The 27,644-nt window shown below is 47.8% G+C and overlaps 1 protein-coding gene across 1 annotated transcript in view; it reads left to right on the top strand.

Moving 5' to 3' along the window:
• The window catches only part of LOC143166675 (protein cramped-like), a 60,689-nt gene that overhangs the window by 11,891 nt on the left and 21,154 nt on the right, over positions 1-27,644 (top strand). Inside the window, exons 4-6 of the mRNA XM_076351265.1 lie at positions 25,439-25,524; positions 26,266-26,389; positions 27,558-27,639. Coding sequence (XP_076207380.1) covers positions 25,439-25,524; positions 26,266-26,389; positions 27,558-27,639 — 292 coding nt within the window. The remainder of the gene's footprint in view (positions 1-25,438; positions 25,525-26,265; positions 26,390-27,557; positions 27,640-27,644) is intronic.

The raw sequence follows: 27,644 nt of genomic DNA on the forward strand, positions 1-27,644 counted from the left end.
CCCAGGCCTTGGCTGGAGCTGGCGCACTCTTACCGCTTAGGGGGGACAGCGTCATCCTCGTGGACTGTGGGTGGCTCTTCTCTGGCCTCTTCCCACTCCTCCATCATCGTCTCCAGGAGGTCGGGGCTGGACTCCCCCGTCTCCGTGCTAGTCGGGGGGCTGACTGACGATTGCTCAGAGGAACTGGATTCCTGCGCAGGAAGAGACTCTCATACAACAGCCCCGCACCCGGAGGGTGCTGCTTCCCAGCATGCAGACCCCCTGACCACTTCTGGCAGGGATGCTAGCGGGACGGGGAAAACCAGGAGACGGACCTCAGCACTCCCTTGGGGTGACGCCTGAGTGTCACCAGGGTTTCACTACAACGCCCTGTCACCCCTCTTGCTCGGGAAAGGCAGCAGTCACCCGCCCAGCTCTGCTGCAGCAACGCTCCTATGACGGCTTGGGTGCTAGAGGTACCTTGCAATCTCAGCCCCCCTGGAGGAGAAAGTGCTCTTTTTCTGCAGGAATTCAAAGTACCTGGCTCCTCTGCGTCTCCTCTTGTCTCTTAGCCTTCGCTTTGGGCGTCCCCTTTTCTCTCTTAGCCTTCGCTTTGGTCGCTGGCGGGGTTTGCCGTTTACTTTTTTGGTCTTCCGCCAGCTCTGTTTTCTTCTTTTCCTTTTCAGCCAAGTATTTCTGGATGTGTTCTGGAAGCTTCTCCTTCGTCTTCGAGTGTTTATTCTGGAGGGAGACCAAAAGGCAACAGCAGGCAGCTTAGTCTGCCCTGCAGAGGGCTGAGCTGTTTTCATTCCTACCCTCCCTTCTGCCCCTTCTCTTCTGCCTTTCTGTCCATGCTGGTTTGCTCCCAGGTTCCTGCAGGCTCCACCAAAGAGCCTGTCTGTAATGACCAGGGAGCTAAGCGACCACCAGGCTAAAAACCACCTGGCAGCTGGCTATCCCAGACAAGCCCTGCAGTCACGTTGCCGACAGAAACATCCACAAGTAAGGTCTTTGGGTGTGTTTCATGCGGCTAATGGCAGTGAAATGGCAGAGTAACCCGCCTCTCTTCAGCTAAGCACCAAAGCAACTAGTCAGTGGTTCCGTGAACACAGAGTGAAGGATCTTGTGAGAATCGGCGTGCATGGAGCGGTGCTTCTTTACAGTCCAGTACCACACGCTCACTGCAGCAGCCCATGTCAGGTACCTTTTCTCTCCTCTCAATAGTTCTGGCAACGAAGTCTACTGTTCTGGGTTTGACCGGAGGAATTAGTTTCTCTTTCTCCTCCTTTTCCTTCAAGGACCTCCCCTGGATGGCCGGTAGCTGCCTGCAAAGACACAACAGGGTGCGTTGGCAGGAGCGCAGGAGGAGCTGGTTCTGCATCTTGTGCTTCCAAGTGGCGCACCTCCTTCTGCAGCAGAATGCGCTCTACTTGCCTCCTTGTGATCAAGTCCACAGAGACAGAGAAGACCCCAAGCTGTCAGACTCACATGTGCCCAACAGCCCCACTAAAACTCAGGATGCCCAGGTCTAGGCCCTCTCTTGCTGGAGCAACGAGAGGAACAGGGTCCCATGCTCGGAGGTACCGCTACGCCCTCCGGGTCAGGGCACTGAAGTCTGCTCAGTGGTCCAAAATACAGAGCGCTCACAGGCTGTACAAGCACATTGGGCGCCGGGGACGCAGTGTCAAAAGGAGGAGGACACGACCCCGTGAGAAAAGCAATCCTGCTGCTGAGCTCTCTTTGGCCCTTCTCTTTTGCAGGCCATAAGACAGGTGTGAGCATAGAAGAGGCTTCTGGTTAATCGGAGGGATCCTCTGCAGTAACTAACTGCAGAGCACTGTTCTCAGCAAACAGAAAGGTCGGGGTCATTTCCGTCTGAAGGGAAAGCCAGAAAGACCTTCCGCTCCTGGAATGAGCATTTGCAGTTAGTTACTCAACAGATCTGCACACCAGGAGGAGCACAGAAAGAAATGGTGCTGCCGGCAGAGTCTCCCAAGAAGCTAGAAGATGCTTGCCATGCACCAAGAAACCATTAGTTAGTGGGACGTGGGATAACCGCACTTGGAGTTCGTCTAGCCTCTGTGTCCAGGAGAAACATCGCACTCCCACCGAGACGAGAGCACGGGGTCACCCTCATCCATTTTTGCAAGCGTCTCACCTGGCACGAGGCTCACTCCCCTCAGCTTTCTGACCCTGCTCTGACTTTACAGTCATCGCGGGTAACCGCTTTGGAGAAAGCCTTGCTCGACGAAGGAGACGCTTCTCGGCAAGATCCTCTAGAAACAGGAAAAGAGACGATTCTTCAGGACAGTATCTTGGTGTTGTTCTGGGAACTGGGTGCCTATTGTGTCGCAGTTCCAACGAGAGTGACGTGCAGGTCTGCTCAAGCCTGTGGTAACCCTGATGCAGGTGGCCCTTTTCATCCCTTTGGATGAAAGCCATGTTTCCTGGGAGGTCTTAGGCCTTTTCCGACACTGTTTTTTTGTCCAGCTCCTCATGCCTACAGTGCACCATTATTGCCTGGGGAAAACTGTTTTGACGGCTTTCTCTCAGGCATGTGCTGAAATGGCGGGCTCCCTGGGAGATGCTGGTGGTCTCCAAGAGTCATTCTGGGGAGGGGAATCATTTAGCACAAGAGGAGCCGGCTCTTGGATTTCTGGACTGGTCCCACGCGCACAGGTTTGCTGCTGGGGCACGTTCACACCAAAGGCATTGCTTCGGAGACATTTGAGAATATGGTGGGAAGAAGCAAGGTTAGAGCGTTGCACTGTTTGCAGCACAGGCTGGGGAGTGGAGGCCACTGGGAAGGTGTCCTTCCGCAGCCCCAGCGGCCATTTGTGGTGCAGGGCTGTCCTGAGACCTTGTTCCGCAGTGGGTCACTGGAGCTTTACCATAATGGGTACAGAGAGTGACAGGAGGTGCCTCTCCCTCTTCCAGGCATCCTGGGGTAACCTAGGCTCTAATCCCCTCCGGACGCGGAGGAAGGAAAACCTACAGCCCCCTGCCAGCAACCCGCTGGTCCCTTACCTTTCTTTCCACTGCCATCACCTTTTCCCCAGCCCTGCTCTGGGGCGGCCTTCACATGTCCCGTCAGGTCTGCTTTCGCTGTTGGCATTTGAGGCACCGTCTCAAGCTTGTACCTGGAAAGAGGAAGAAGGCACCAGCCTGAAGGACAGACACCGCATTGTTTCCCAAGCAGCCCATCCCGGAGGACCAGAGGAGGAACTCCAGTGCCTGGAGGGGCAGGCGAGGCCCCGTCAGCCTGTGCCGGTGTTCTTCCATCCTTCCCGTGAGAATGGTCGTCCTCCCACAAAGCCCCCTTGCTGCTTCTGGGGAAAATGATTCCTCTCTTACTCACAGTGCGCATGGAGAGCAGACTGCTCTCTAGTGCGCTGATCATCCAACACCCTTTTGAATTCTGATCTTGTCCTCCAAGTTTCTTGCAGAGCCTCGCAGATTAATGCCTTTGCAGCTATAAGGAGTCACCTCCCTCCCCTCAGTCGTCGATGGCACTGCACAGCAACATTGGCACGAGACAGAGCTCTGGAGGACCCCACCAGATGCAAGCTCCTGTTTGGACAAGTAACCACGCCTCTACCCCTTGGCCCCAAGCAGAAGGCAGTCTCACGCACAGGAAAGAAAAAGGGCAGGAGAAACCTGGTGGAAAAAGTTGTCTAAATGCCCCTCTAGGTTCACAGTAGGACAGATGCATAAAGCATTGTCCCTGTCCCATGTGCCTCCAAATGAAGTCAAACTGAACAAGAGCAAGCAGGGAGTTCCCTGCCAACAAGGCCTCTGAAACACTCGGTCCTCAATGCCGTCACGAGTACAGTTCTCAGCGCCTGGCAAGGCAGCCCTCCCAAGCACGAGCTGAGAAGCTGCTCGCTTGCTCAGCCAAGGGCTGCAGGAGCAAACATACCCTGGTAGGATGATAACACGTCCAGAAGAGGTCTGGGAAGCAGCAGTGTCATGGCGTGAGATGACCGAGTCCTTCATCTCTGGCATCTGCAACGAGGATGGAGACAGGTGACGGGAGATGGGGACACTGGGAAGGGCTGGCTGCTCAGTCCACCATAGACCAATGCAAGCAAAGAGCCAGAGCAGCCCAAGGGCTCTGGCCTCAGCAAGCCTTGCTCTGCCTGTGCCTCTGCTCCCTACCCCGAGAGTGGGGCAAGCAGCGCTCCCCACCATCAAGGCTGGCCTTTTGTCACAAAGCGAGGCCCCTCTGGGGGTGTCTCTTGCAAAGCCAGACCATTGCACGCAAAGGGAGTGCTCTACAGAGCGCCTGCTGTACTGTAGACCACGAGGAGCCCAAGTGGCTGAACAAGGCATGGCAGGCCAGGAGAAAGCAGCCCCCCAGCCCCCAGAACGCGTTTCAGAATAACCAGGAGTGGCGCTGGGAAAATGAAAACCCTACCTCGAGAACAGCTTGCAACATCTTGCCGGTCCCGTTCAGCCTTTTCAAAAAGTCAGTGTAAAATCTCATTTTTACGTCTTTTCCCTCGATGATCAGCATGCCCACGTCCCTCCAAACGAGGGCAACGTTCCTCCTGTTCTCTAGGCAGACACGGAAAAGACGCATGGTCCTGTCCATGCAAAGCTGCACCGTGCTCTCAGAGACAGCGTTGTCTGAGGCTATCCGAGCGTACGGCAGTTGCTCAAAATGTTGATGACCTGAAAAACAAGAGAAGAGGAACACATGAACTTGCAGAGCTGCTAAGCAGGCTACAGTCAAAGGTCTGCAGCTTCCAGGCCCTCAGGCAACGCATTGCTACTGAGTTGTCCAGCTGGTACAGCGCCTCTGAGGAGAAGCTCGGGTCGCCCCTTCCTGTTGGAAGTGGAAAGTGAGGTGCGGAGCGGACAGCTATGGTTTCTCTGATACAGAAAGGGAAAGAAAGAGTCTCAGGCGCTTGGCAGGAAGAAGAGCCATGACTGCAGGACAAGGTGGGGAGACAGGCGCCAGGTCCCACGGCAAGCTGGAGGGTGCCAGGCCATCAGAGCCGTGCCCACACGCGGTGCTCTCTTTGTCGTTAGAGAGAAACGAACCCCAAACACAGACCCAAGCTCTTGGTGCCCCCCAGGGTCCTACGACGGCTGCTGCAATGGCAGCAGCGACTAGAAAGCACAGGCATCGTGGTCACTTGGGTTTTGGAACAAACCGTCTTTCCTCCCTGGGTTTCCCCTGCTTTTCCCCCTTGCAAAGAGGCTGTGAGAGCCGGGAAGAGCCCTGGCATTTGCCTGTACGAGGCCTAGTGCAGCAGAAAGAGGGAGCAAGAGTTGAAACGCCATGTAATGAGAAGACACAGCACCAATAAAACTGGAAGGAAACCTGTTGTTGAAGCAGGTCAAAGAGAGCGTGCTGTCATGCTGCATCACCAGAGGACGCTCTGGTGATTATTTAAAACAAATAGGTAGGCAGGGTCCTTTTCACAGCAGGCTGGTTTTGTCGAGCTGAAGCTGCTCTCAGGACTGCAGCGGGAGTTTGGTACTCCGCTCAGTCACCTCTGGAGAGCAGAGCACACCTCCCCACTCTGCTCAGGGGCAAGCGCTGCATACAGTCTTTCTGCTTACCAGGAACGTCTATGTAACTATATCGGAGGTCATGATCCCGCGCAATAGCGTTTGCAAGATGAAACACGGGTCTCTCCACAACCACCAGATCCTTCTCCGTGCTGGCTACTCGCTCTCTGACAACCACAAAAGTCCCAAGTCCAGGAATGCGGACAGCCTGAAAGAGGTGAGATGGCGGATCAGAAGAAGTCTTGGAGGGACAGACGGATGACTTGTCAGAGAACGGTGATGGTGCTTAGTGCCCCGCCCAGGCCTGAGGTACGAAGGAGCAAGGTGGGCTCTTTGGAAACCTTGGGAGAAGAGAAACAGGGTCTGCGCTTTTCCCTCACACTCCCCTTCGCCCATGAAGAACCAGATAGTTCAGGAAAAGTTGACAAACATCCTTTGGCTCAACAAGATAAAAGGCGGGGGGGATCCCACACTTGGAATAAAGCCTCGAGTGTCCCAGGCTTCCGTTTTGTCATGCAACTCTGACTGTGGGGACTCCAGAAGCCCCAGAAAAAGCCCAGCCCTTTTTCCGACGCTAGGCCTTATTGTACATCTGAATGGACAGAGGAGGTGGTCCGTCGCACATCTGTGCATTGCAGTGTCGTGCTGGAGCATTGATCCTGCTTTCAAAGGAGGGCAAGAACAATTGCACTCCATGGCAAAGGGCTGTCAGGACTTCATCAACCTTCATCGGGATGTGAGGGGAGGAGGAGGAGGTAAGTCCCACCTGGTGGAGGGCCAGCTGTTGTCTGAGGTAACACGATGCGCTGGCCCAAATATTTGCGAACTCTGGAAAAACAAGGGAAAGACATGTCATGCTCCGAGGCAGCAACCTCAAAACCATTCAGCCCACTCCTGTCCAAGGACCGATGCATTTCTAACACAAGCATTTTGGATGGTCTCTTTAGAGCCCGGCAAGAACCAAAGGACACCTCAGCCTGCCTCCAAGAGAGCTCCTTTGCTTTCAGGTGCAGCTCTCCAGGGTGTGACCCACTGCCACGGGAAACCTCAGTGGATTGCCACGCCAGTGAGGGCATGGTCTTGGAGGCTCAGGGCAGGCCCTGGTGTCCCCCCAGCAGGGGCCAGCTTCCCTGTGTCGCATCTCCGAACACACCGACTCCGCACGGCTCACGAACACCTTCAGCTCTTCCACTCGGACATGAGCTCAGGGTGGGCAATGCCCACCACCAGGCAAGGAGCAGCCCTTTGGGGCCAGGGACTTCTGCCTGGGGTGCCCCAGGAAGGCAGGGGCTGCGTCAGGAAGAGAACCGGCTGCCAAATCAGCCCCTCAGTCCTTAGGGGGATGGTCAAGCAGGTCCCTCCTTGCAGTCACCGGTCCCGAGCAGCCACCCCCACAGCCCTCGGGGTTTCCATGCCTGGTTTCAGAGATGTCCTTGACCAGCCACCACTCCTGAAATTGGGTCTGAAGGCCTTACCGGAACTCTTGAGCTTCCCAGTTGTTGGAGACAAGTGAGGCCGCACGAAGAGGACGTTTGCCATCTTAGTTCCACCCTTGCTCCAGGTCAACAACTGCAGCAGGTGGCTGGCCGATGGCTTTCTTGCTTCCTGCAAAAAGGCTCCTCGTCCTCTCTGCTCTCCGCCTCCTCCTCCTATGCCCTTCACCACCCCCAGTGCTGCTGTGCTGCCTCTCTCTGCCTTCTCCTCCTCACTGCAGAGCAGCTCCTCCGGAGCAGAGAGGTGGCGAGAGCAGCCCCCAGCACCTGGAGTCCCCTCAGCCTCGCCGGGGTGTGTGGGGCGGATGCTGGTCACGATGGGGAATGGGGGCTGTCACCACTGTGACCCCAGACCGTGTCACAGAGGGGCTGCACACACTCGCCTCCCCCTCCCCACCCACCCAGGCCCTGCCACCCCATCACCCCTCTTCGGTTCCCCCAACAGAGATGTTCCCTCTCTGGCTGCCTGTCCTGGTTTCGGCAGGGATAGAGTTAATTTCCTTCCTAGGAGCTGGTACAGTGCTGTGTTTTGGATTTAGGGTGAGAACAAAGTTGGTAACACACCGATGTTTTAGTTGTTGCTAGGTAGTGCTTACACTAGTCAAGGACTTTTTAATTTCCCATGCTCTACCCACTGAGAAGGCTGGAGGTGCACAAGAAGCTGGGAGGGGGCACAGCCAAACTGGCCAAAGGGACATTCCATACCATGTGACGTCATGCTCAGTACATGAACTGGGGAAAGCTGGCCGGGGAGGCCGCTGCTGGGGACTGGCTGGGCATCGGTTGGCAGGTGGTGAGCAATTGCGCTGTGCACCACTTGCTTTGTGTATTATTATTATTATTATTATTATTATTATTATTACATTATTATTATTTTATTCCAATTATTAAACTGTTTTTATCTTAACCCACAAGTTTTTCTCACTTGTGCTTTTCCAATTCTCTCCCCCATCCTGCCAGGGATGGGGGGGAGGAGTGAGCAAGCGGCTGTGTGGTGCTCAGTTGCCGACTGAGGTTAAACCATGACATTTAGCTACTTTGTTTTGAGAAAGAGAACCGTATGTCTCCTTAGTATTTCTTTTATTTGGTATCACTGCAGTGGGCAGGGGCTTCAGGGAGCTGCCTCCACCTCACTGTCTCCTGTCCAGGAGGGGTTTCCCCAGGCTGGAGCTCGCCCCTGCCACGTCCCCACATGGGGACACCGGGCTGTAAGTGCTTATGGGCTTCCTTCTACCCTTCCCTGCTTCCTCCTGCCTCTCTTACCCAACATGTCTGCAGCGGGGAGCAGCGGGCTCCCCTGACTGGCGAAGCTTTGGCAGGCGATGGCTGCTCACACCTGCTTTGGAGCTGGCTGGAACTGTCTCCAACTGGCCCCGGCAGCACCTGACCCACTCCCACGCGGGTCCCGCTGCAGCTCCCGCTGCTCTCCCCTTGCCATCCACGCCCAGCACAGAGCACCCTTGCCCCTGCAAAACACGTGTTTAAGGACCCTTGGGACATGCATCCATTACAAATGCTGCCTTTAGCGTCCTCACAGTGGAAATGAACTGCACCCCTCTGCCCTCAGAGCAGACCACAGGGGTTACTCCTAACGGTGGGGCACATATATTGCTGAAATCCCCCCCTTGCAAACCCGGCTGAGGGGCTCAATGTTGTCACAGCCCTGAAGTTCATCAGCCCCCTTGACACTTTCTCTAGTGTTGGCCCTACTATTGCACTGTCAGCACCATCCGTGATGCTGATCTCACCTCTGTTTCCCAGCATATACCTGTCCAAGTATGACAAGCGTAGGTCACTCCTTGACCATCTGGGCATCCCACCACCTCATCAGGCATTGCCCGAGGGGCATTACCTGTCTGTTACAGCATCCAGGAACAGCCAAGAGCTGTGACAAACCGAGGTGCTAAGGGAGAACCTGTCTGTGCCCAATTTACTTAAAAAAGAATGATAACTTTTCTTTTTAGATCCATTCCAAATCTCCTGGTGAGACTGCACCATTGCCAAGAATACAGTCAGCAAGGTTTGTAAGAAGAAGGAATACATTAGACTGGGAGAGCTTATGTAGTCTGGGATTTTGGCCTTTTTTTTTCTAGCCACATCAGTCCATCTAATAAAACCTGGCTGCTTCTTTGTAGTAGTAGTAGTAGTATTACTGCAAACAAGTTCAAAACTAGAAACATAAAAGTGTATCTGGCTGTACAAGTAGTGCAGTGGTGCAACATGTAACCTTGAGGGCACCTGGTCTCACCCAGAAAAATCGTGGTCCTGAGCTGGGAGCCTAGGCTTCCTCTGTGATGCATGAAAATCAGACACCCAAGATGATACCGACGCATGCAGAGCAGGAATCAGCCACGAGAAACACTGCAAAACAAGTGGGTCTGCTCTTGTCTTGGCCTTAAACAATTTATTCTGGGTTTCACAAGTCTGAGTCTTCCCCTTCAAGCGCTCTCCAAGTCAGTGAAGGAGAGACTATTATATAAAGCGCATCTAAGGAGACAGATGCAGTAACTTTCTTTTCTCTAGTAGCTCAGTATTTAAAATTCTCACCAAGATAACAAAAAGCTAGGATCATTTTCTTCCTCTGCCTGAGAGGTTATAAATCTGTATCTCTCACCTCTTGCAAACAGTCTAACAATCAGATCAATTCAGAAGGGAGGACCCTTACTGCCTCTCCTTGAAAAGGCTTCAATTTGCAGGAAATTATAACAAATGCATTTGTCCCAATAGAAGGGGACAGTTTGCTATCAGAACGCTTCCCTGCATGGAAAAGAAGACCTGGATTTCTGTCCTTCAATATCCTGCAATACCGGTTTAATATAAACTATATAAACTATAATTGAAACAGTGCCTGAAACTGATGTGGTAGGTATGCTGTGAGGTCGCCCCTTTACGTCTGGCTGTGCAGCTGAGGGAAGGAGTGAAAAGCCAGGTCCCTGGCTCACATTTAGTCTGGGATGCTTATTTGCACCGTACTGTCAAACCTTAGGCAGCTGCAGGCAGAGGTATGGTTTAGGCGCCTTTGGAATTAGGTATCCTGGTGCTTCAAAAGGCTGTTGAGCGGTGAATGTAAATTTTATTTCTATGTAGTATTTCACTTAGGTGCCAACATACCTACTTGCATCATCTCTTGAACCACAGTAGATGTTCCAGTTTCTTCAGCATCTTCACCCGAAGTGTGAAATCCTGACTCTGCTGAATTGCAAAATTCCCCTGGTTTTAACAGGGCTGAGAATTTACCTCTGAAGCAGAAAGAATGAGGAATAATGAGTAAGAAAGAATGAGCATCAATTTGAGGAACAAGAATAAAAGCATCAGTGAAGACAGACTGGGCCGTTCCTTTTTCAGATCAGCTGAATTATGAAATTTATCTCCCTCTGTAAGTTAGCTCTACGCACAGCTCCATGGGCTTCATCATTTCTGCTTAAGCCATCCCAAGTATTCTGCTGACTTCTAGTCACATTGTCAAAATCCAAACAAAAATAGCAAATAAAATATTCAAATTAAAACAATATTGAGAAATGCAGCAAACTTGATCAAGACACTTACTTACTTACTGAATGAGTTAATTTTTACAGGGAGAGAATGAGTAGGTCAGAATGCTTCGCACTATACAGCAAACATGAGAAGGCTGAACAAAGGCATACTGTATAATAAAGGATGGCATATAGGATATATAAAGGATATTCCCCTTCCCTAAAACAAAACATGATAGTTTAAAACCAGCATGCTGAATACACACACAGGCATACACACACAGTTGTTCTGTGGAACTCTGCCAAATGTTCAGGCACTTATTTAAAACAACTTGTTTAAAAACAAGAGAATAAACCAAAAGATTTCTATTAGAAGAACAATGAAGAGATCCACAAGTTGCATTAAAGGAGATTAAAAGAACAAGCAAACCTCAAACTCCTTCTGTGTGTGGGACATACAGACTCATACACAAATAGTCACTCATGCAGAAATAGTCACTAAATGCCTGAAGGCCCCTGCTGGAGAGGTTACTGATAACTGTCCACTACAGAGACTCCTCTGAGGCCTCTGGTGGTGCCAGGTAGTGCCAGGGACAGGCTGTTGGACCAGACGGACCCCATGTTTGATGTGCTATGGCAGCTCCTGCATACTTGGAGCTAAGCACTGACACTGATATGAAAGGCCCGTGGGGACTTTAGTTGGCTGTTTTGACAGAAGTACCAGTTTTTAGACGTGTCAGAGTGTGCACCTGAGAATGGGACAAACAACGGTTGACATCCTTGAGGGCTCATTAAAAGGGCTCAGTACTTTTCGAGTTAAGCTTTTTGTATTTTCCACTGACAATGCAGCTTCAAATGCTACTGTCTAAACTGAGAAATATCAATCCAAGCATAGCAAATATGTGCTCTCTCATTGCTTAGCAGTGATTTGGGGATCCAGGTCAATCATTACTAGTCAGAAAAAAACAGTTTAACATGTCTATTGCTGCTTTTCTCCCAGTGCACAGGCAAATTTCTTAAAGATCATGTTACATTTTTGCTTGGGTATAGGATACTAGAAAAAAGAAATCTATTACAAGGTAACTGAACCCATAGGTGAATAACATAGATGTTTGGATGTAAAATGTCCAATAATGATTGCCAGAGTGAAACTTCTGTGTCAGCATCTACAAAATTAATTACGAGCAATGTTCATCTTCCTAAGAAATAAATTGTGTCACTTCAGTACTTCTGTGTCAATTTAGTATAAATAGCAAGGGAAACTGAGATGACGCTGCGTACCACAGCTTTTTTTTCTGAGAGGTTGCCAAAGCCAAATCCTATCATTGGATTATTTAACAAAATTGATCCCGAATGCTAGAAGGACAAGAAAATGTTTTGCCGTCAAAGGGAGATGTGCAATGAGCCAGAGTGAAGGACTGGCATATTACTTAAATGAAAGCGTACAGCCACCGTGTTGTCCTGTAGGATGGCTCCAGGCACCGCATGTTAAGCAATTTGCAGTGAGAAACTAACTACTAAAAAATGTTGTTTTGTTTCAGAACCCTTCCACCAAACCCATGCTGTCAGCCCAAGCTAAAGGCCAAATCACAGTTTTCTACTGTGAACAGAGAAGCTCATGAATAGATGGAAATGTTTTCCATATGTCAGAGTGCAGGTGATGAGGAGGTGGTTCAAAATGTAGCTGAAATATCAAGGGACTAGACTCACATGAATACACTTGGACACATAATGGTTTTGGATACATGCTGAGGTCTCCGCTGTGCTGACCACACTTCAGAATAGAGCTGGCGTGGGCTTTAAAACATGGTATATGAAAGAAAGACCTGTAAGAAACAAAAAAGTCCTTTCTGTTCAAGCAGATGATCAATACAGCTTGTGACTTTTCTGAAGCTCAGCAACTAAACAGAAGATCAGATTTTTAACAGGGGTATAACAATTGCAGCTCAGTTTCTATAGCTCTTCTTTGTGGAGTGGTCTTACTTCCATTGCAATTCACATAATATTTGTTTGGATAATATGGAAGAATATATAAGCCATAGCCCTTTCTAACGTGTATTTATTGATTGAATAAGTGATTTGATAGCACTCTGACACATTTATATAACGTGGATTTTGGTTCTGAAAAGCTGTCAGCATTCCTTTAAGTATATCATAAGTTACTTTGCCTCAACTTACCAACAAAAATGAGATGCATCAGTGGTAAGACGCTGAGCTAGACTGAGCTATGACTTGGCTGAGCTGTTGCATGATACAGCATTTCTGACTTACCAGAATCGGCAAAACAAATATTCATTCATTAAACATATCATATAAGCCCAAAGTAATTAGATGCAAATAAAAATTGTAGTTTAAAGCATTTGACCAATCCCCTGCCAGTCTAATTTCCCTTAAAAAGCATATATATAAAACTTTCCCTTAAAAAGCATATATATATATATATACACACATTTTATAATCCTGAGTGGATTAAACTTTTTATCTCAGCATGCCATAATGTCTCAATTTCTTCCTTTATGTTAGTACAACAGTAGGAATAGGAATTATTAATGCACATTTGTTAAAATAAACCTAAACATTGGTGGTCACAGGATCTCGCAGCCTTTGCAAAGTACAGTTAACTGAGTATCAGGGAAAATTATCTTCTATAATGGACATCTTTAGGAATTTCATATCATTGTTTTTTTCACTTCTCACTGATTGAGGCTTTCTTTAAGGACCATTTTAATTTTTCTTCCATTTTTAAATTGTCTCTCCAGAAAATATTTAATGCTGGATTGGAACAGAATGAGCTGACGCATTTTGGATTCTTAGACAGTTTCCAGTGATCCATTTTGTATGACCTGATGAAATGCCTCATGAAAGGCAGGCTTGGGTTCCTGTGCTTCTGTTGGCCTTTATGGTCTAGGTGTGGTATGGTCTTAACTGTGTTGGTTGCATCTCTTTTCTTGTTAAAACAACACAGAAGAAAAACTCAGAATATCTATTCCATATGGAAGACAATGACTCAAAGCACTCAAACTGTGACATGCCCGAGAGGAGAAACTGTCGGACCAAGATGGAATGAAACATTTCAACATTTTAAAATCCAATTTTCTCAGAAATTTTCATTTCAGGAAAGAAGAGTGCTGTTTTGACTCCTCATGCTGATTGGGATGAAAAGAAGATTTTAAATGGAATTTTCCTTGCAATGTAAATTGGAAGTTTGAATAGCTCCCTGCAATGTTAAAGTATGTATCATATGCGATTTTAAACTTCTTGCTACCCTCCTGTGGATGAAATGAATAATTACTTCAGTAACAATGTGGGGGAAAAAAACAAAACAGGGAAATAACTGCCTTAGTAGAAGGTAAATTCCAGATAGATTAATAAGATCTATTGTCTTGGGACATGAATGCTGATTCCGCTCCTCAAGAAAACTGTTGAAATCATGCAAATCATATTTAATGTCTGTCACACTTTTCTGTATAATGTAGACAACAGTTTAGCAACTGAAGGGTTGGTTGTGAAGATAAAATAAATAAAGTGTATTAAAATCCTTAGAACAAAGACAGACAGAAGTGCAAATCATTTTTATGAAGCACACTGATGCTAGACCAACCTTGTTGTTACCGTAAGTCGGCAGATGAAAAACTCTCTAAGACTCAATTTGGAGTTTTAGAAAGTAGGCATTCTTTATTGCGGCGCCGGGTGCAAGATGGAATTTCCACAAATCAAGCACACCTATGGCTATATCACCGTTATATTTATGCACGGAAATTATAAGATAGTACACTCCCAGTTACAATGATTGGTTAGTGATTTACATATAATTATAATATTGGTTATGTCATTCTCTTCTGTTACTATGCTTGCGCAGGGGAAGGGTCTTCACCTGGGCAAGGGTCTTCTTGACCTGTGGGTGTGTTTTTTAGTATTATAATGAAGGCAGTTCACTTGAGGACACCTTAAAAGTAAGTTTTGTTGCCAAGTTGGCCAGCTAGATATCTACCTTGCCAGGTTGTCAGATAACTCATCCTATATACAATAGAACCTAAGGGCTCTGGTTGTGGTCTAGAGAGTCCAGAGAATAGGGACTTCAAGCAACACAGCCTCAGATAATAAGTAACACAGCAGCCTCTACATAACGCTACCATAGAGGCTAACTTACTGAAATCAAGATGTTCTTATAGTTGATTATTTCACAACCTAACATAAAAAGATTCAGTAAAACTTCAGATAATCTTCAACATTGTGATCAACCAACAAGTTCCAGGATGACAGAAAACATGGGACTTAATCTAAACAGCCCCTAAAACTGCTACCATACGCAGCTGGGCTACCATACAGGATGTTGAATAATTTTCAGTTCTCCTTTTCTGTCACCATAGCGGAGGATGGATGGGTTGGTTAGAAAGCCATCTCAAACCTTAGATCCAGCGCACTCCTGGATTTAGAGCTCCTGTCAAATTGCTTTGTCACGAGAAGATGAAGAGAAATGACACAAGAAGCTACACCTGAAATTAACAACAGAGAAAAAAAAAAGAGAGAAGAAAAAACAAACCAGAAGGTCTTTACCACAGGCAACTAACCTGCCTGTGAAAAATAACACCTGCTTTCTCTTTTTATCTGTTAACGCTTAAGCCCCCTTTTCTAAGACAACCTCAGTTCTACATTTGTTCTTTCTCGTCAAAAAATCTTGAGAGGCAGCATCACTTGTAACACAGTTGGTATTACGCAAAAAGACAGGACTTCACGCTGTGGAATGATCTGCCAGAATATCTCACGTCATAATTCAAACCAGCACCTATGAAACAGAGTAAAGTTCTTCATGTAAATTTTTGTCCAAAATGGTACAATTTTTTTTAAAGCAGATTGTGGAGTTTAGAACCCAAATCCTGAGCGTAAGCCTGTAGGTCTTGTGTTCCCAATCTCTTTGACACTGCTCAGAGTCTCATACAGACCTGTCACCATTTGGTTGGGTTGTGCTAAAGCACAAATGGAACTACATCAATTTTCTGGGGACAAAGACCATAGAATCATAGAATCACTTAGGTTGAAAAAGACCTTTAAGATCATTGAGTCCAACCGTAAACCTAACACTGCCAAGTCCACCACTACACCATGTCCCTAAGCGCCACATGTACAGGGCTTTTAAATACCTCCAGGGATGGGGACTCAACCATTTCTCTGGGCAGCCTGTTCTAATGCTTGACAAGCCTTTCAGTGAAGAAATTTTTCCTCACATCCAATCTAAACCTCCCCTGGCACAACCTGAGGCCATTTCCTCTTGTCCTATCGCTTGTTACTTGGGAGAAGAGACCGACACCCACCTCGCTACAACCTCCTTTCAGGTGGTTGTAGAGAGCGATGAGGTCTCCCCTCAGCCTCCTTTTCTCCAGACTAAACAACCCCAGTTCCCTCAGCCGCTCCTCATCAGACTTGTTCTCCAGACCCTCCACCAGCCTCGTTGCCCTTCTCTGGACACGCTCCAGCACCTCGACGTCCTTCTTGTAGTGAGGGGCCCAAAACTGAACACAGTATTCGAGGCGCGGCCTCACCAGGGCCGAGTACAGGGGCACGATCACTTCCCTGCTCCTGCTGGCCACACTATTCCTGATACAGGCCAGGATGCCATTGGCCTTCTTGGCATCCTGGGCACACTGCCGGCTCACGTTCAGCCGGCTGCCGACCAACACCCCCAGGTCCTTTTCTGCCGGGCAGCTTTCCAGCCGCTCTTCCCCAAGCCTGTAGCGCTGCATGGGGTTGTTGTGGCCGAAGTGCAGGACCCGGCACTTGGCCTTGTTGAATCTCATACAGTTGGCCTGGGCCCATCGATCCAGCCTGTCCAGGTCCCTCTGCAGAGCCTTCCTACCCTCGAGCAGATCAACACTCCCGCCCAACTTGGTGTCGTCTGCAAACTTACTGAGGGTGCACTCAATCCCCTCATCCAGATGATTGATAAAGATATTGAACAAGACCGGCCCCAAAACTGAGCCCTGGGGAACACCGCTCATGACCGGCCGCCAACTGGATTTAACTCCATTCTCAACTCTCTGGGCCCAGCCATCCAGCCAGTTTTTGACCCAGCGCAGAGTACACCTGTCTAAGCCGTGAGCTGCCAGTTTCTCTAGGAGAATGCTGTGGGAGATGGTGTCAAAGGCCTTCCTGAAGTCCAGGTAGACCACATCCACAGCCTTTCCCTCATCCACTAGGCGGGTCACCTGGTCATAGGAGGAGATCAGGTTGGTCAAGCAGGACCTGCCTCTCATGAATCCATGCTGGCTGGGCCTGATCCCCTGGTTGTCCCGTACATGCCTTGTGAGTGCCCTCAAGATGAACCGCTCCATAATCTTCCCCGGCACCGAGGTCAGGCTGACAGGCCTGTAGTTCCCCGGATCCTCCTTCCGGCCCTTCTTGTAGATGGGCGTCACATTGGCAAGCCTCCAGTCGTCCGGGACTTCCCCGTTAACCAGAACTGCTGATAAATGATGGAGAGCGGCTTGGTGAGCTCCTCTGCCAGCTCCCTCAGCACTCTCGGGTGGATCCCATCCAGCCCCATAGACTTGTGAGCGTCCAGGTGGCGTAGCAGGTCGTTAACTGCTTCCTCTTGGATTATGGGGGGTTCATCCTGCTCGTCTTCCAGCTCAGGGGGCTGAGTACCCTGAGGATAACTGGTCTGCCTGTTAAAGGCTGAGGCAAAGAAGGCATTGAGTACCTCAGCCTGTTCCTCATCCTCGGTGACAATGTTCCCCCCCGCATCCAATAAAGGATGGAGATTCTCCTTGGCTCTCTTCTTGTCATTAATATATTTGTAAAAACTTTTTTTGTTGTCTTTAACGACAGCGGCCAGATTGCGTTCTAGCTGGGCTTTTGCCTCTCTCATTTCCTCTCTGCACAACCTAACAAGATCCCTGTACTCTCCTTGAGTTGCCTGCCCCTTCTTCCACAAGTGGTAAACTCTCCTTTTTTTCCTGAGTCCCAGCAAGAGCTCCCCGTTCAGCCAGGCCGGTCGTCTTCCCCGCCTGTTCTTCTTACGGCGTATGGGGACAGCCTGCTCCTGCGCCTTTAAGACTTCCTTCTTGAAGATCGTCCAGCCTTCCTGGACCCCTTTGCCCTTCAGGACCTTCTCCCAAGGGACTCTCTCAACCAGCGTCCTGAACAGGCCAAAGTCCGCCCTCTGGAAGTCCATGGTTGCAGTTTTGCTGCCCCCCCTCCTTACTTCACCAAGAATGGAGAATTCTATCATTTCATGGTCGCTAAGCCCAAGACGGCCTCCGACCACCACATCTCCCACCAGTCCTTCTCTGTTTGTAAACAGCAGGTCGAGCGAGGCACCTCCCCTGGTAGGCTCACTTACCAGCTGTGTCAGGAAGCTGTCTTCCACACACTCCAGGAACCTCCTAGACTGTTTCCTCTCTGCCATGTTGTATTTCCAGCAGATGTCCGGGAAGTTGAAGTCCCCCACGAGAACAAGGGCTAGTGATTGAGAGACTTCTGTCAGCCGCTTGTAGAACGCTTCATCCGCCCCTTCATCCTGGTTGGGTGGTCTAGAACAGACTCCCAGCAGGATATCTGCCTCGTTGGCCTTCCCCCTCATCCTTAACCATAAACACTCAACTGTATCATCATCACAATCGTTGAGCTCTAGACAATCAAAACACTCCCTAACATACAGAGCCACCCCACCGCCTCTCCTTCCTCGCCTGTCCCTTCTGAAGAGTTTATAGCCATCCATTGCAGCACTCCAACCGTGAGAGTCACCCCACCATGTTTCTGTGACGGCAACTAAGTCATATCTATCCTGCTGCACGATGGCTTCCAGCTCCTCCTGTTTGCCGCCCATGCTGCGTGCATTGGTGTAGATGCACTTGAGCTGGGCTATCGATTTTGCCCCCAGCATTGGCATGCCACCCCTAGGCTCATCTCTAGTGAGCCTGGTTTTATCCCCTTCCCCCTTCGAACCTAGTTTAAAGCCCTCTCAATGAGCCCCGCCAATTCATGAGCGATGATCCTTTTCCCCCTGTGAGACAGCTGAACTCCGTCTGCCGCCAGCAGGCCCAGTGCCGTGTAAACCTCCCCATGATCAAAACAGCCAAAATTCCTCCGATGGCACCAGCCCCTGAGCCACGTGTTGATCAGGTGTGTTTTCCTGCTCCTTTCGGTATCCTTCCCTGCCACTGTAGGGATAGAGGAAAACACTACCTGTGCTCCTGACCCTTCAACCAGTCGTCCCAGTGCCCTGAAGTGCCTTTTGATCGCTGCAGGACTTCTCTCTGGAACCTCATCACTGCCAGCCTGTATAACCAACAGCGGGTAGTAGTCAGAAGGCCGTACCAGACCAGGGAGTTTCCTAGTGATGTCTCTGACCCGGGCCCCAGGGAGGCAGCAGACTTCCCTGTGGGATGGGTCCGGTCGGCATATAGGGCCCTCTGTTCCCCTCAGAAGGGAATCGCCTATGGCAATTACCCTCCTTTTTTTCTTAGCAGCGGCAGTCATAATGTGTGGGGCTGACTGCCTCACCCTAGGCGACCCCCTGGATGGACCTTCGTCTACATCCTCATTTGCCTGGCTCTCAAGTTCCAGGGCCCCATATCTGTTCTGTAAGGGCAACCGGGAAGGTGAGGGAGGCCGGGCGGGGGTTCGCCTGGCACCCCGAGCAGGGACCTGTTTCCATTCCCCCCCATCGCTTAGGTCCCCTCCTTCTACGTGGTGGCAAGAGGGCAGGGGATCCTCTGCTTCTTGTGGAGCCTCCATCTGCTGCCTTTGCCTCAGGGATGGTAGGGTGCGGCTCCACCAATCTATCTCCCTCTCACACTCCCAGATACTCCTCAACCTTTCCACCTCCTCCTTCAGCTCTGCCACCAAGCTGAGCAGATCATCCACCTGGTCACACCACACACAGGTGTTGTCTCTGTTGCCCTCCGGTACAGCTGACAGGCTCAGGCACTCCCTGCAGCCAGAGACCTGGACAGCTGTACGCTTGCGTGAGGGCTCCGTCTGGGTCGCCACATTCCTTCTGGCGACGGCTTTCGGCCGAGTGGAAACCATAGCTGGTCCTCTTCTGGGAGGGCGATGACTACTAGTTGAGTTGGCCTCTAGAGCCAGGAGGGGGACTGCGCCCTGCCCGCTCGCCTTCCCTGCACGCCCTCCCTTGTGAACTGCCACTCAAACTGCTGTGCCACGCCCTTCTGACGCGCCACGCCCTGTTTGCCCACCCTGTTCGCCGCACTCCGGGTCGCTCGCGCTCCCTGGGGGCTGCTCTTGTATGTGAGGGGGTTTGGCTGCCATCCCTCTTGTCCCCACCCATGCTGAGTCAGAGCTGCCACTCATCAGGAGCTCCCTCCTCCGGCTTGGGGCGGGGAGGCTGGGGCACCCTCTCACCCCCTGCGCTTTTGCCTTCATAGGTTTTGCCGCAGTTTTGCCACTTTAGGAAGGGTCCCCCGGCGCGATCCTCCGCTCCGGAGCCCTTCGCCTCAGTGGCTTTGCTGGAATCCGGGAGGTTCCTGGAAGGCATCGATGATAACTTCCTTCTCCAAGTGGTAGAGGAGCCAACGAGGAGAAGTGCTATGCTGGACCTTGTTCTCACCAACAAGGAGGGGCTGGTGGGGAATGTGAAGCTCAAGGGCAGCCTACGCTGCAGCGACCACGAAATGGTGGAGTTCAAGATACTCAGGGCACCGAGGAGGGTGCACAGCAAGCTCACTACCCTGGACTTCAGCAGAGCAGACTTTGGCCTCTTCAGGGATCTGCTTGGTAGAGTGCCATGGGACAAAGCCCTGGAGGGAAGAGGGGCCCAAGAAAGCTGGGTAATATTCAAGGATCACCTCCTCCAAGCTCAGGAGCGATGCATCCCAACAAAGAGGAAGTCGGGCAAAAACGCCAGGAGGCCTGCATGGATGAACAAGGAGCTCCTGGACACACTCAGACACAAAAAGGAAGCCTACAGAGGGTGGAAGCAAGGACAGGGAGCCTGGGAGGAATACAGAGAAATTGTCCGAGCAGCCAGGGATCAGGTGAGGAAAGCTAAAGCCCTGATGGAATTAAATCTGGCCAGGGACGTCAGGGGCAACAAGAAAAGATTCTATAGGTATGTCAGGGATAAAAAGAAGATGAGGGAAAACGTGGGCCCTCTCCAGAAGGAAATGGGAGACCTGGTTACCTGGGATATGGAGAAGGCGGAGGTACTCAATGACTTTTTTGCCTCGGTCTTCACCGGTAAGTGCTCGAGCCTCCCTGCCCAAGCCACAGAAGGCAAAGGCGGGGACTGGGAGGATGAAGAGCCGCCCACTGTAGGAGAAGATCAGGTTCAAGACCATCTAAGGCACCTGAAGGTGCACAAGTCCATGGGACCCGATGAGATCCATCCGCGGGTCCTGAAGGAACTGGCGGATGAAGTTGCTAAGCCACTCTCCATCGTATTTGAGAAGTCGTGGCAGTCCGGTGAAGTTCCCACTGACTGGAAAAGGGGAAACATAACCCCCCATTTTTAAAAAGGGAAAAAAGGAAGACCCAGGGACCTACAGACATTTTTATTTAACTTAGGTTTTGCAACAATCTTTACATTTAATAAAAAACTACATTTGAGGAAATATAAATATTTTCTGGATATCTTTGTAGATCTGCAGGATTTGTGGATGAGTTAAAAAAAGAACAACAAAACCAAAAAACCACAACGAACACATAATTAAAGAAATACCGTAAATACACAATGGTTAAAGCACAGTACTACTCAGTGTCTGTTAGTGTATGTGTTTTTGCCCCCCAACCTGAGAGCCTCTTAATATCACAAGTAAGAGAGACCATTAAAGACAGAAACTTTTAACAGGTATTGGTTGATCAGTCTGGTTCAGTTCCTGGGTGTGCTTTGTGTGGAGCGGGAGTGATCCTTCATTGCTCCTTGTAAAAGCTGTTTGGCAAGCTGAGGTGGAATTTGTAACTCCCTAGAAGTCTTGATAATAAAATAAGAATTCATCGTGAAAAAATCCGTATACAAAAACAATCTTTTGAAGTAGGCAGAATATGCTCTTGGTGTCAGGTTATACTAGTAGTTCTTAATGCATATTCAGTACAATAACTTTTTTTAAGGTTTTCCATTTTCTGCATTTGGAAACAGCCAGGTTCCAGGTAAGAGAAGAGAAGGAAATAAGTATTTTTAAGCTAAGAGTAGTTCTGTTGCAGGCTGTCTCCTTTTTACTGAGCTTTTCTTTTAAATTAGTAGAACTATTCTTTTGCCAGCCTCCCAGCCATGGATTTCAATTAGGACACTACAGTGTCTAAATGTATCACATTTTATATTCGTTTAAAGAATAACTTGTTATCAGACTCTCCCTAGATCGCTTGAAGCCCATCATACTTTATGGAAAAGGGAATTAGGGGAGTTATTCCTGACTCTCCAAGCAGAACACCTGAATCTAGAGAGCTGGGATGCTACTTCTAAAATGTGTTTTAGGGAACAATGAAAATAAAAGTATTGATTGCTGTAGTCGCGGAAGAGTGCTGTAGTGCCAGGGCGAAAACTTCCATGTGAAGTTTTTAACATTGTTTTGTCAAATTTATGTGTGTTCTGTGTTCCTTCATTTACAGAACAGTGTACTTTGCTTGCCGACTTCTAAACTGTGCTGTTCTCACTCTGTACTCAGGGAATACAGTAGTTCCTGCTCCTCTCTTAGGGCTGTCAGCAGTTTTGCATTTGTTTTCTTTCCTCCAACATGATTTTTCTCCTAGATTTTTTTTTTTAATATCTTTTCCATAATATACTTATGTTTTTCACACTTCTTTTCTGGCTTTTATCCTAGGTTTTGGTGGGTGGGTTGTCCGTCCCTCCGTCCCCGCCTTTCAAGAACAGATGCAAATGCAGCCAGAGCTTATGATGCTGATCCATTGCTTATTTGTGAGCTGCTTGGTGGTGGTAACAGATAGTGGGTATCTGCAACCAAAGGTGCAGCTGAGCAGGTGGTAGACAAATTGATCAGGAACAACTGCCAGGAAGCCTGACTCAATAACAGATGCTTTATGACCAATTAGTTAGGCTCTTTAAGAGAAATAGAAATTATGAAAAATGAACAGCAGCGCTTTTCTTCCTTCTTTTTCTTGATTAAATTAGCTCTGCTGTTCTAGGTGGATCAAACAGCCTTTGAGCATTCAGGCCCTTCTTCCAGTCACCTTCAAGTCATGTGATGGAACAATTTCCACAAAGCTTGTCTGTTTTATATAGTTATATCAGTTAATCTAAGAAGAAATAATGTTTCTCTCCAAAAACCCCTTCTCACTTATACCCTTACACTGTCAAAGTTACAGTAATAATAATAATGATGATGATGATGCTATTTCTGACTCTTCGCTTGCATGCAGCTACTTCAAGGGCACGTTTGATAAAAAGGTGTTGCGTTAGCTAAAATCAAGATGGAGGAGGAGAGTCAGCTTGCACGAGTAGTCAAAAGAATTTGCTGTCCTAAAGTAGTGTAAATTTGCAATTTAGCTGTCTGTTTCAAGATGCATTGAATTATTGGATTTATTTTCACCGGCTTTAGTGGATTTTGCATGAGACTATTATGAAACTGTGTTTTCCGCCAGAACAGGAGGGAATATCTAGGCACGTCTTCACTAAGCGAGGAAGTCGTTCCAGCAGTTCTGATTGCTGTAATGCTGTAATTAACTCCTTGCAAGAACAAGGAAGACAATAATTTTGGCATGTTCACGCAGCAGCATTGTTTTCTGTACAACTGTTCCATCACATTCCCAGACTTTGCATTTTCTAGCAGTTGGGTGCATTCGTGCATCCTATCATCTCAACGTGAGCTTTATAAAATTACGGTGATGAACAGCATTCGTGGTAATACTGTAAATGTAGCTTTCATTGAATCCCTGTAGTTAAAGGCAGAGAGTACTTGTTGTGAATCACGAGGACGTGCTACTTCAGCGTAAAACTAACAGGAAGAGAGATTTCTAGGAGCTATAATAAAAGTTGAAGACTTCTAGTCCTCAGCTGTTTTTTCAGTTACTGTTCTTGGACGAAATAATAAGAAGCACTGGACAAAGAAATGTAATCTGTATCTAGGGTTTGTATTTACTGCAAATTCTCTAGGTTTTGCCAAATTCTTCAGGTTTTGTACCAGGCACTTTTATACTAGGCTGCCACTTCCGACTGCTGGCTGAGACCAATGTTTGGGCTCGTGAAGAAAAGTGGAGGTTTTTCACCTAAAGATTCAGACCCAAGAGAGAAGTTGTCCAAACATTGACCAGCTGAATTTGAGAGCAGCAGAATTTGTAGTCAAGTTTCCTGTCTTCGTGCATTGCAGTCCCTGTTAACTTGACATAAGTGAGTTTGGGTTGATTCATACTGATCTTGTCCTCACTTGTATTGAAACTTGGTTTATTTACACATTAAAAAAAAAAAAAAAGAGGGTGCTAGCTGCATATGATTAAACTTATTTTCAGGAGATTTATTTTCTAAAAAATGCCGATTTTCTGATAAAATCATATCTGTGCTTTAATAAAATGACACGAGGATATTGAGCCTCATGCGTTAAGGCTAAGGTGTCCATTGCAATGACCGGGAGGAAGTTTTATCTTATGTCATTGAGTAGATATCCACAAGTGTTACTATGTCCTCCTCTAAGAGTCTGTCCGTCGGCAGAGATTGACCGTTGTACTTGGTGGGACCCACTGTCTTCAAACAATTCAAGTTTACAACAATTCAAGTTAGGGTTAAGTTGCAAGAGGAAAGGTAACAACGATGCTTCTGTTAGAGCAGCTGTAGTGTTGTCTGCTCTTGCGGATGTGGAAATAGGAAGCGCTATTTAAAACCAGGCAAGTGGCTCTTGGGTCTTTTTTATTTTTTAAGTAGCACCATTGCTAGTTTCTCCTCAGCACTTGCTAGCCTTCTCCCCTTTTCGTTAGTTGAGCCATCACTACTTCTGTGTCAGAGCTCATTGGAAAGAGCGAGGGCTAACATATTCCCTCTAGCTTCTGGTAGCTCAGTGCAGACTGAGGAAATCTGCCCTTCCAGCCCTGGGATATTCTGAACCTGTAGAAGTTCACAGCTTAATAACTGAAACTTTTGAGCTGCTCACCTCATCAACTCCATCTTCTCAGGTCTGGCTTCACTTCTGCTGCCCTCTTGCAAATTCTCCTCTTAGCAGCGTAGACAAGTGCTCTTTCTGCCTGATGTTGTCTTCCATACAGCACAGGAAAAAATAAGATCCGGCTGTAGGAATATTCTCCATAATTTCATTTTACTTGCAAGGACTTGTGTTCAGTCCTGCTGCTTCTATGCTAGCTGATCCTTATTGCTTGAAGCATTAGGTAGTAAATACCGCTATCAGTAACTTCGTTGGTCTCAACGCCTGCCTTTTAAGTCTCTAAAAAGAAAACAGGGCTGACTGAGTAAAGAAATCAAATAGTCGCCATTTTTGTTTTCACACAGTGGCTCTTGCTTTTAAGGATCTTTATGGCTGTTAATGTGGTATTGAAACTAAAAGCCAGTGAAATCATACTGTAAAAGTTACTTTGTTCAGATTCCCGCATAAGCTGTTAGACCTCATTTCTGCAACAGATGTGGTGTTGATATTCCAGAATGGAAGACTCTTAAAAAAACTTTACTCTTTCTTCCCGTAACTAAGAGTTAGGAGTATAAAGAGGAGACCAAAGCAAAGCCAGTTGTCTTTTATGAAGAAGCTGTCTCTGAGGGTACTCTTCAACCGAAGTAACATAATTCTGGTCCGCTTTATAAAATAGCAATCCCTCCCTAAGTGGATAGCCCAGGGTTTCATGAAAGTCTGGAAGAGTAGGGTCACAAGAGTAGCATTTCTATAATGAAAAGTAAGGTGATAGAAAAGATTGAGTGCTGTTGTGAATCTGCACTGCAAACCCTTACATTTCTTTGTTCATTCCTATAGCCATGGTTGTATTTGACTCTGTATCCCTAATAAGTGCGTATTCACAAACTTTTGTTAATGGTGCCTGTAAATACTTCTCTTTCAATGTATTCAGGGCTACGACTGTTCGTTACAAAGGCAGAAACCTTCGTATCAAAGCCCCGATGTGCAGGGCTTTGAAGAAACTCTGTGATCCAGATGGTAAGTAAGAGATGCTGGAACGTGAAAGGGTTTTAACAGATGGTTGGAAGAACGTGAGAGAGAGTAGGCCTGTTTTGGTGTGTACATCACTGGCAGGGGGATTTGTGCTATTTCACATTTGTGTTGGGCACAGATATGTCCCTATTGTGTTACTTACCCTGTTTGCTTGTATAATCCCAATAATTTAGGGCCCACCCAGCTCTCTAAATCTTGGAGTATGTCACTATCTAAATTGAAAAGGAAATAGCTACACCAGACAAGGTCGCTACTGCTTTGCCAGTTGTGCTTTCAAAGTTTAGTCCCTTGTGCCAGTGAATACGCAGTAGTACATTGTTTAGCATTGAGCATCTTAGATTTTTTTTTTTTACCTTCTCCAGTTCAGCTATGTGTGATTTTTTTTTTATCATTATTTTTCTTTTCTTCCCCCCCAATAAGTAGAATCAGTACAGTTTAAAGGTCTGAAATACTGTACACGTTCAAAGTTTCCAGCCACCTGATCTTGACACTGCTTGCTCAACTAGAAGCTCCAGTACCGCTGCAGTGTCCAAGGAAAAAAATAAACATATTGGAACAGGAGGTAATCTAAGGAAGCAGGCTCCACTGGTGAAGCTGAGCTGCCTAAGTTGTCGCTAGGTGATGCTGATGTCTGTGATGCTTTTTTTTCATGTAACTGAGCATATAGCGTTCTGACTGAGTTGTCCTTGCTTTGACCCGTGCCCTTTGTGCTTCATCTCCCTTCAGGTGTTAGTGATGAAGAGGACCAGAAGCCAGTACGTCTTCCTCTCAAGGTCCCTGTGGAGTTGCAGCCACGAAATAATCATGCATGGGCTCGAGTACAGAGTCTTGCCCAGAATCCACGGCTTAGGTAATGAAGAACTGATTGTGGTGCTCAGAACAGAATAGAGAAATATATGAGCAGCATTCCAGCATCTTCCTCTCTCTTCAGGGTTCTCTTTGCCGACTGGGCAGGTCGTCTTTGACAATGCAGTTTGCCTAAATGTACTTACTCTGAAGGCTTGTCCAGCCAGGGTACATGATTGTTGTAAACATGAGATATCAGACTTGAAAATTAGATTACTGTTGTTCTTTATATCTTTTAATTTGAGTAATGATAGGAGCTACTAGAGTTGGAGATGAATATACTTTGAGCCACTTACACCCAGTTGTCAGAGCAGAGTGCAAGTAAAATGGAGATATGCAGCACTAGTTCTACTAAAATTTCTATTGAACGTACCATGAGACAGGGGCACAGGGGACGGAAGTAAAACAATGGTCGGAGGTGTCTGCACCAAGACTCTGAACCTGTCAACTGCAACACAGTGATACTAGCAGAAAGGAAGGTATTTGTAGCTTAATCTCCTGCCTGCAAAATGTAGTTGGTGCTGTCGTTTCAGTGTCATCAGTGGCTGTTCATCCTAGTACTTGCATCTAGTCCAAAACTCAGGGCAGAAAACACGAGGCCGCTGTGGTGTTGATTGTTCTTTCAAATAGAGTACTTCAGTATAATGACCGAAGATGGTGCAGAGAGGAGAATGAAGATTTTTGGCATTAGGGTTATTTTGTAAAATGCTTTAAGAGCAAAAAGTAAATGTTTGGGGGGGGGGGGTTGTGCCCCTTTCTCTATTTCTTTCTATACTTCATGTGGTAGCTTTGTGCCTTGCCTGCAGTTTTGCACTTCAGCTAAATCTTCCCATCTTTTCCTATCTTCTTCCATCTGGAGAAACTAGTATCTTGAATCATGGCAATCAGATTTATCTGATATCTATAAAATGAGATTTATCTTTCATTTATCTGAGAGATCTTAGATCTTTCTTAGTTGTGAGTTACCTAGATTTTAAAGTTGCGGCATAACATATGTTTTTTGTTTTTGTGGTTTTTTTTCTTAGCGCTTGGGAGTGGTAGGTGTGTTCTCTGTGCTTGTACTACAGAATGCCAGTTTCTTCCCTTAATTCCCATTCTGGCATCAAGGCTGTGACTTGAACTTCTGCTGACGCTTTTCCTCTGTTCCCTTGCTTTGTTTATCTCGCATACAGGATGATTGTGGAGTTACATCGAAAGGTCTCCAGCCTCATTGAGTTCCTGAAGCAGAAGTGGGCTCTCCATGAAGTGCGTATTGTATC

Source organism: Aptenodytes patagonicus, chromosome 13 (genome assembly GCF_965638725.1).
Source record: "Aptenodytes patagonicus chromosome 13, bAptPat1.pri.cur, whole genome shotgun sequence".
NCBI lineage: Eukaryota > Metazoa > Chordata > Aves > Sphenisciformes > Spheniscidae > Aptenodytes > Aptenodytes patagonicus.